Below are 10,248 nucleotides of genomic sequence, written 5' to 3' on the forward strand. Positions count from 1 at the left end.
GGGTCTGGGGAAAAACCATATAGAACTGTGCCCAATGCACAACAGCTAATTCACTCATTCACTATAAAATTATTTTTGATTAAAAAAATAGCACTACATAACCAGTGGGTGTATAACTTTGTGTATTGTATTAAATAATTCAGCACTTAATAAGGACAGTAAATTGGCACTACACAATAGCAATCTGCCGAACGTTTAGAGCATAGCAGCTCCATCATTTCATCAAAATCATTGTAGTCACTTCTGCAAAATTAATTGCAACTAATTCTGGTAACTCGTGGTGTTTCGTCTCGACTTGTTGGCTCACTTTAAAACATTTTCAAAGTGCTTCCTTTGGTGCGTACAAACCTTCTGTGAACCTTCTATGGAGTAAGGACCAAGATAAGGGACCCACAGAACAGCAAGAAAACGAATCAATTCTCTTCTGCTGCTATGGATAAGGGGAATTAATCTCTTCCAGAAGACTGGAAGGATTTAGCAGTACATTAAGCCAGTCTTCTAACCACAGTTCTTACTATAAACCTTCACCTCCCTTAAACTGATTTCCTCAAGGTTAAAATCCCGAAGAAGACAGAACTGTGTGCGGGCGGCAGGGGTCGATCTTACTACCACTAGCTGCACTCTTCATTCTAGAAGGTGCTCCTCAGACTCCAACCACAAGATGTTTCATAAACTTACACCAAGTTCTCACGGACAATTTCTCACTTCGGATACGTTTCCTGATACAATTCTTTTCAGGTGTTCCAACACATTTGCAACATTGTAACTGATGTGTTTCATTTGCTCTTATTGTACACCCCTCCTCCCCCGCCATCTCATTAAATTACTGGCCTAAGTTGAACCAAAACTATCAGTAAGCTGTTTTCAGGAGTGAAAGAGGTACATACATATTCACACACAACGCCCGGCCTCTCCTGTCAGGCGATGCAAGGCACAAGTTTGTAAAAACTGCAAGTTGTTTAAAATGACGCCGTTTCCCCCAAATTCCCGTTACTCCGGAGGCGGCAAGTTTTTCCAGATCACAACGAGAGCCGCACGTGCAAACTAGAAAGTTAGCATCTTCGGGCCCCAGGAGCAACTCCCAAGCGTACAAAGGCGGCGGCGACGGCCGCGGCTCAGCCAGGCGGCTCGGGGGTGGGAGCCCCGGGTCGGCCTCGACCCCAAGAAGCTGGCAGCGCGCGCAGGGTCCGCCCGGGGCCGGCTGATGCGGCGACCGCGGAGGACAGGGGCGGCGGGAAGGCGCGGAAGCGAGGGGCGTACTCGGCCCTGGCCGGCTCGGCCGGATAGGCGCGCAGGGCAGGCTGGGCTGCGACGGCGCGGGGCGGGCGTCCGGGGCGGAGACCCCAGCCCCGCCGAGCGCTGGGCCCGCGACTCCCACCCCTCGCGCCAAGATGGCGACGTGGACCGCGGGGGAGCCCGGCGCGCGAGGCTGGGAGGTGGGGGGGGGGGTGAAACGGGAGGGGAGCGGAGACAAAAAAGGCCAGCCCCCGGGAACGCGGCGGCCCGGCTTACTTTTTCTTCTCGTTCTCGCCGCCGGCGCCCTCCATGGCGAATCGGTGCCCGCGGTGCCTTCCCCCGCCGGCGGCCCCCGGGCTCGCTCACGGCCTAAGCGCTGGCTCGGTCCGCACGCGCAGAGAAAGGGGCAAGTCCAGAGGCGGGGTGCGAGGCGAGACGCCCCCCGGCACGGCGAGGCGGGAGCTGCAAGCTGCGCTCGCCGGGCTCCGGCTCGGGCTCCTAGGCGCTCCGCGGGCTCGCTTGTCAGGGCCTGGCCAGCCACTGCCCACGACGGCAGCGAGGACAGTCCTCGCGTCCCCTCAGATGAGGAGGCTCTGTGCACTGAGGCGCTGAGGCAGCGGCAGGGGGCGGGCAAGGGCGGAGGCGCGCTCGGGAGCGCGGCGAGGGGAGGGGAGGAGAGGGGAGCGGAGCCCGGGAGGGCGCGCGCCCGCCGCCGAGCCCGACGGAGGCGCGCGCCCGCGGACCCGCCTCACCTGAGCAGAGGCGGGTTCCCCGAGAGCCAATGGCGAGCGACGCAGGCGGCCAGGCCCCACCCCAGCCCACGTTGCCCTCAGCCAATCGGCAGGCGGTCAGCTGAGCCCCAGCTGGGACGCGCTGCCCCGCTCACGTGCTTGTCTGTGTGCGGCTGGGGAGGGCAGAGAAAGGGGCGAAGGGGTGCGGCTGAGCCCGGGCCTGGAGACTCGGCGACTTCGGCGGCGGCGGCGGCGGCGGCGTCTGGTTTTCGGAGGCGCTGCTCGGGAGAGGGGGCTGCCGAGGTCCGAGCCTGGCTCGCACCGCCCTGCTGTCTGGAGTAATCAGGCTGGCTCGCTCCTCAGCTGCGGGGCTGGACCCGGTTGCCGCCGAAGCCTTCTGAGTTTCCAGTTGCACAAAAATAAAAAAAAAAAAAACCCGACTTTGCGTCGTGGCAGCCAGCCCCCTGGTGTTAGAGTGGGGTCCCTCCTTTCCAGGTGACCCGGAGGCGGCTCAGGCTCTGTGCCCTGCCACAGAACAAGGGAAGTCTCCACGTCATAACGATTTTCTGGGCCGACGTTGGATTACTGAGCGAATGCAATTAAAAATTTAAAGCAAATCCTTCTTGCCAAACCTCTCAAAGTGAAGTGAAGTTGCAGGGCCATTTTAAAACAAACTATCTTAAGCATTTACAAACAAGTAACAGCTTTAATAAGTGAAAGTCTAAACCTGAATTGGAGTGAAAGAAGAGGAAAGGCTTTGAGAAGACTTACTTTGTTTCCATGTTGCTTTCTAAAGAGACAAAGATAATCTTAAATAGATACTGAAAAGGAGCAAGAGTAGTTTGAGACTGCCTTTGGTTCACTGTTTAGACTACGGGAAGGAACAAGAGTCCCCTAACCTGTAGACCTAGAGAGGGAACTGCCCACCTGCTATGCAAGGAGCTATGGAATAAAACAAGCACTTTTGGTCAAGTTTTGGAAGCATAATTTAGCTAGGCCATGTCAGTATGGGCTTCTGTTGTTTTATGTATCCTGAGCCCAACAACTGCACACACACGCACATGCACACACACACAGGTATTGGGGTTACATCTGAGCCCGGATGGGGCCTCTGCTTGAGACTCTCTACCTGACACTAAACTGTTTAATATCTCATCTTTGCCTTATTAGTACATTCTTCCAATCTAACTTTGGGTTGCATATGATTTAAATTATATTCAAATCTAAAAATAATGACCTCTATAAATATACATAATGTCCAAGTCTAGTAAGACAATAAACAATGCATAACGCGACTCAATCCACCCATGAAGAGATGATTACAGCTGGGAATATATTTCAGGAGTTGAGCAGTTTTCTAGTGTGCACAACGCCCTCCCTGGCTCCAAGCAAAAAGCTAAGATTATGTAGATTGATTTTAATACTATTTTTGTTTGAAGTCTAAAACACTATACCCTTCCAAAAGAGCTATAGGAAGTATCCGAAAAGAGGAAAAGACCAAAAATATTTACTTGTCTTCCTTTTGTTTTTAATCATGAAAATATTTTTTTAGTGGAACTCCAGAATTCAGAGTGAGCTTGGCTATGCGCGACAGTACTCATCTGATAACCCTCTTTGTGCCCCGGTGAAGTGGAGATGGTATTTGTGCTACAGAATTATGGATGGCTATCGCACAGGGAAAGTGCTGGAAACAACAGATGGCAATAGGAAGCCATCAATGGATGCTGCTGTCTTCTTTTTACCATCCCCACATTCATGTGTCTGCTAGCAGCAGTGAGCTGGGCTTCTGTACTTTAACCAGTTTCAACTATTCAAAAATGCCAATCAGCTGGGCGGTGGTGGCGCACGCCTTTAATCCCAGCACTCGGGAGGCAAAGGCAGGCGGATCTCTGTGAGTTCGAGGCCAGCCTGGTCTACAAGAGCTAGTTCCAGGACAGGCTCTAAAAAAGCTGCAGAGAAACCCTGTCTCGAAAAACCAAAAAAAAAAAAAGAAAAAGAAAAAGAAAAAAAAAAAAAGAAAAAAAATGCCAATCATGTTAGTGGAAATGCATCTAGACTCTCTGACATCATAGCTTCCCGGAGCATTTCCATCTGCAGAAATGGCAGTTCAAAAATCCTCAATCATTTTCTTCCTTATACTCTTAAGCAATTCTCTCTGGCCAGGGAGCATAGCTGTAGAATACAATGTTTTAAAAATAAAAATATGAACAATGTGTATTGGCAGGTCTAACTCACTTAAAAGTATTTTTTATTATTTCAAAAAGTTTAAACTGATAATTCAGTGAACAAGATATTTTTGAATATAGATTACATTTTCCTCAAGCTTCCATTTTCCTGTATAAAAATGTATAAGAAGCCGGGCGGTGGTGGCGCACGCCTTTAATCCCAGCACTCGGGAGGCAGAGGCAGGCAGATCTCTGAGTTCGAGGCCAGCCTGGTCTACAAGAGCTAGTTCCAGGACAGGCTCTAGAAACTACAGGGAAACCCTGTCTCGAAAAAAACCAAAAAAAAAAATGTAATGTATCATATATATTTTGTGTGTGACTATAAATAGATACAAACATGAAGACCAGTAATATTTAACCAAGTAGTTTAAACACAATTACAAACGTGCCAGATATGATCTCCTAGTTCAGAAAATCCTACTAACAACAGAACCCTAAAAGGCAAATCTTCTTATTGAATAAAACGAAGATCACTCTTTTTTATAAACTACCTATTAACACACGCATTTAGGTTGCTACCAAATAAGTACATGTGGGTGAGCAGGCTTATTTCATCAGTTCATAATCCTTACCAGGGTCCAAGGTCCCCTCCAACTCACTTTGCAGAATTTGCTAAGGAGTTTAAAAGAACACTGCAAAATGACTTCATTGACCTTTAACCCAATTTGCAGTGATTCACGAGGAGTCAGAGTAAAACTGGAATTTAAATTGCTACAAAAATATGGAGCAATGAGCCTTTTGCAAGTGAAATATGCCAGGAGCCCACAGTTTAAAATACAACCAAGTGTGTAGGGAAGATGAGCTTTACTGAATGATTCCTGGCTTAGCATTGCCCTTTGCTGGCCCTTTTCCTCCTCCTCTAACCGCTCCCCTTTTCCTGCTCCTCCTCCTCCTCCTCTTCTTCTATATATTGGTAACAAGAATAACAATAATAAAAGTAAATGATTCAGAAGTAATATGTTTAGAAAATTGAGGCATTAAGCATTTTTTCTTTACAAAAATCAAAACAAAGGAAAGATGTATTTTGTCTGAATTTGTAGACAATACAAATAGAACGTATAGAACAAATTTTAACACTTCCAAAGTAACCCTTTCTAATTCAGGTAGCTATTCTCATGGAGGTCAGAGGACAACTTTCAGGAGTTGGTTCTCTGTCCAGAGTCACTGGGTTTGCATAACAAGTGCTTTTCCCCCCTGTACTACCTGAATAGCCCAGATAGGTTTCTTTAAAAGAGAATTCACTAAGAAAGGCTAAGGGAATTTCCTGTTTTCTGCCCCATGGGGATAGGGCATAGGACCCATGCTGGGGGTATAACTGAGTGGTAGAGCTCTTGCCTAACTGTCCTGGGTTTGCTATTCAGTACCACCAAAACCAAACAACACCAAAAGGTAAAACCCACAACTGTCATTTCCATCTTCGTGACAAGGAAAAAAGCTAATCAAACTAAAATCTTTAGTTATTTAATCACGATTGAAGTCACAGAGGAACAACTGTCCCAAAAGTTAGACAGACAAATATAGACAATCACAGCTTGTCAGCTGTCCTAGTTAGGGTTATGGTGGCTGTGATGAAACACCATGACCAGAGCAACTTGGGGAGGACGGGGTTCATTTGGCCTACACTCCCACAGCACTGCTCACCACTGAAGGAAGTCAGGACAGGATCTTAAGCAGGGCAGGAACCTAGAGGCAGGAGCTGATGCAAAGGCCATTGAGGGGTGCTCTTTACTGCTTTGCTCCTCATGATTTGCTCAGCCCGTTTTCTTATAGAACTCACGACCTCCAGCCCGGGGGATGATACCACCCACAATGGGCTAGGGCCTCTCCCATCAATCACTAATTAAGAGAAATTGCCTTAAAGACTTGCCTACAGGTTGATCTTATGGAGACATCTTCTTAATTGAGTTTTCCTCCTCTCAGATGACTTTAGCTTGGGTCAAGTTGACATAAAACTATAGGGCCGCACAATGGGAGCTCACAGTTTACCTGGAGCCGAGCCAGAACCACAAGCCACAGGAGCACTTGAAACTGCAGTCCAGCAATCGTCCAGGCTCAGTGTAAAGCAACTTGAGAATACAAGTCCATATGCTCTCACCTAGGGACTTTCCTTGAGTTTTACTGTTCTAACTTCGCTGAGTTTCCCTCTAGGAACTCAACCAGATCCCGATATGAAAATCTGTGAGCAATATCCTTTTGCTTTTGTCAAAAGGGGCAAGCATGCATACACACACACACACACGGTGTGTATAGGAGAGAGAAGAAAGAGATTTAAAAGGAGTCCATAAGGAGCATGGAGGGGGAACAAGGGAGGGCAATGCAATATGTGCAGCATGGAAGCAGTGGGAGGATCTAGTGGGAAGGAGGGAAACCAGCTAGGGAAAGGCAAACGAGGCGGTGAACAAAGCGAGATGACACATATGTATAAAAGTGTCACAATAAAACCCCTAGGTTGTATGCCTACCTTTAAAACATAATAGAAAATAAAGAAATAAAATAAAAATAAGAACCAAAGAATTCTAGATTTCTCCTCAACTAGGCTCAACAGCCCTCCAGAAAAAAAAAATGATTTTATCAGTCCCTTACCAACTGGGGCCTACAAAGTCAAACCAATCTAAGCAAATGAAAACACCAATTCTAGTCAGTTCTAACATTGCACGTTGGAGAAAGGGAATACTCAGCTCAGAGTAACAACAGGACTGAGACCCAAGCATAGGACAACAGGAGGGCACACCTAAAGGAACTCAAGCCTCTCACCCTACAGTAGGAGTGTTCAGGGACACCCAAAGACATCGTGGCAAATGAAAACATAGATACTGGAGGAAATTTTAGTCTCTGATAGCTACAGCAGATAGTAATAGCCTAACTCTCAGTCAGACTGAAACTGTAAACTATAGGCCTGTCTACTACGTACCTAATATAGCACATCTGTTTTAAAATAAGAAGTGCCAAGGCAAAAAGGGGAAAAAGAAAGAGGAAGGGATATGGCAGATAGCTCAGTTGGTAAAGTGCTTATGGCTCAAACATGAGGAGTTGTGTTCAATCCCACAGCCCATGCAAAAAGTGGCATGCTTCTATAACCCCAGAGCTGGAAGGTAGAGACAGGAGGAGTCTTGGGGTTCACTGACTAGCAAGTCCAGTTAAATTGCTGAGAGACCCTGTCTCAAAAAATAAGGTGGAGTTCGAGGGAGACCCCTAATGCCAACCTATGGCCTCTGCAAGCATATGCACACCCATGCGTGTGCATCCTCTACATGTACACACACATATACACACATACGTACACACATATACGCACACCAGCCATGATCTGAAATGATAATTCAAACAACAGAATCAGTCTTAAATGTAAAAGAGACCAGAAATGTAAAATAACCAGTTAATACATTAAGGACTGTCATGGAAAATATGTACAGTAGGTAATATTAGATGAGCAATGCAAGCACAGTAAAAAAAAAAAAGCTTAGAATAACTGCAAGTTCTGGAGATGAAAATAGAATGCCCAAGTTGGGTTCATCAATAGACAGACTGGACTCAGAAAAAAAAAAAAGGAATCAATGATTTGAAGAAGATTATATCAATACAAACTTCTAGAACTGAAATGCCACACCAAAAAAAAAAAAAAAAAGGAATAATTCCCAACAAGTAGGCATAGAACAATGACAAAATATGAAACCAAACTGTAACAGAAGGGGGATATTGGAAGCTCAGAAATTTCAAAACCTAGTGATAAAAATCGAGCCATAGATGCTGGATTCTCAGAAAAATTAACCTCAAAAATTGAAAAAAAGAACACTTTGCATCCAGGAATAGTGTATTTAATCTGGAGACTCAAAAGAAGACAAGCTAGAAAAACAAGACTGGGAATAAAGGATGTGAGAGGAAACAGCTTATTTACACAGAAGCAAAGATGACACTACACCAACCTTTTTGTCAAAGCCATTCTAGCGAGAAGACAGTGGAATGAAAGATTTAAAACGCTGGGAGAAAAAAAAAAACCCTCCCAACAACCCCAAATCCTATGCTTGATGAAATTATTCTTCAAAAGTATAGAAGAGTCTATGTACCTTACTTTCTTCAAAACGAAGTCCAGGAGACTTCCTTAGGCAAGCAAAACTAAGGCCAGCTGCTGCCAGCAGACCTGCCTTGTGGGAAATGTGGAGAGATCTTGAAAATAGCACGGATCAGAAACTTGAAACCTCATAAAAAGAAAAAAAAAAAAAAAAAAAAAAAAACCAAGGCAGGGAAGCACAGAAGGAACCAAGGAAAGGAAAGGAAAAGAAAAGGCTTTTTTTTTTTCTTACCTTCAGTTGTTCTAACAGAAAACGCTTGGTCCAGAACACTAATAGGGACAAGTATTCTGCTTTCTTGCTTTTGGAAGAGTGAATGAGCGCCACCGCTGTGAAAATGGATGGAAGGGAGGAACGGGAAACTGGTATAAGCTGCTTGCGTTACCAGTGAGGCAGGATAATATTTGGAAGTGGACCCGGATTAGTCATAAATGTATGTTGCAAACTCTAAGGCAACCACGAAAATTTTTGAAGTAGAATACTGGACTGGGGATATGGCTTAGTGGATAAAGTGCTTGCCGTGGAAGCATGAGGACCCAAGTTTGGATCCCAGAACCCATGGAACAGCCAGGCCAGGCAAGGTGGCACACACCTGTAACCCTAGTGTAACCCTAGGCTAGGGAAGCCCAGATAATTGGATCCTGGGATCTCGCTGGCCAACTAGCCTAGACAGACAGAGATTTCCGGGCTCAGTGAGGGTCCCTGTCTCAAGATTCAAAAACTAGAAGGATGGAAAGTAGTAGAAAAAGACTCCTGGTGTCAGTCTCTGGCCTCCACACATGCATGCATAGGTGGCCACACGCGCGCGCGCGCGCGCGCACACACACACACACACACACACACACACACACTTGAGCACACACACACATATAAAGACACCCCAAACATATTAGCCATTATAACAAGGTTACAGAATACAATTAATATAAAAAACAATCTCTTCCATGCATAGAAAAAAATAAGCAATTAGATTTGAGTTTAATACAGTATCATTTATATGAGCACTAACACACGGAGCTGTGCCAGAGAATAAATGTAAGAAAACATGTCTATGACTTATAGGAGGCAGGCTACAAAAATCTGAAGATGTAAGCAAACAAAGGAAACCTAAAGAAATGGAGAGGCGCTTCACCTTAATGAATGGGAAAATCCACCATTATTAAGAAGTCAGGTTTTTTTTTTTTTACCCAGCTGGTCTGTAGATTCAGGGCAGTTTAGTAAAACCTCTGACAATTTACTTCGTGATTATCAGCAAACTAGTACTAAAGTGAACGCAGCGAAGGCCAGGACAGAGACGACAGGAGATGAGCAGATTCAAAAGAGTGACGCTGGCCAGGACCATCTACGACACTATCATCATCAGGACAGTGCGGTGTTGGCAAAGAACAGACAAACAGAACTAGAAGACTTGACAGCCCACAAACAGACCCCCATGAAATAGTCACCCCTCTCTGGCAAGGGAACGAAGACAACTCAGCAGGGGTTGGGGCATATGGGAGAGAAGAGGGAGTTTGTAGGAACTCCACACTTTCGGCTCAATTGTTGGGTAAGCGTACATTTTCTCTATGAAACTAAGTCTAATGATTAAAGGAAAAAAATATTTATTCTTTCGAGGCCAGGGGTTCAAATCTTGGTGCATAAAGCAGAAGACTTAAATTTGCAAAGATGAAGCCTGATAAAGTGTTTCTTTGACTGGAGATGTAAGTGATACCTGGATATCATTCTGATCTCACAGTCATCCAGGGGATTCTCAAAAGCCACAGCTGGAGAGGATTCTAGAAATGGAAGGCATAGAGAAAGGAGTGAGCGTTCCATCTTTGAAAATCAGAGGCGATGGCCCTTCTGGCCCAGACACTTGCAAGCTTTCGCCATAATTCTTCACTTACAGGTTTAATTTTAAAATGCTAAATCCACCCGAAAGTAAACAACTTCGCCATCTATAGGGTTGCATGTGAACAAACAGAAGAAACATGTCTGTGAGTCTGTCTT

General features: G+C 45.6%; 1 protein-coding gene across 2 annotated transcripts in view; it reads right to left on the reverse strand.

Annotated features, from left to right (window-relative positions):
- Hif1a (hypoxia inducible factor 1 subunit alpha) overlaps window positions 1-1,854 on the reverse strand; it is a 49,676-nt gene extending 47,822 nt beyond the window's left edge. For both annotated transcript variants that reach the window (XM_038336934.2, XM_038336933.2), the window contains exon 1: window positions 1,513-1,854. In XM_038336934.2, the coding sequence (XP_038192862.1) occupies window positions 1,513-1,547 (35 nt within the window). In that variant the 5' untranslated portion in view covers window positions 1,548-1,854. The remainder of the gene's footprint in view (window positions 1-1,512) is intronic.
- Window positions 1,855-10,248: the final 8,394 nt, after the last annotated feature.

This window comes from Arvicola amphibius, chromosome 7 (genome assembly GCF_903992535.2).
Source record: "Arvicola amphibius chromosome 7, mArvAmp1.2, whole genome shotgun sequence".
NCBI lineage: Eukaryota > Metazoa > Chordata > Mammalia > Rodentia > Cricetidae > Arvicola > Arvicola amphibius.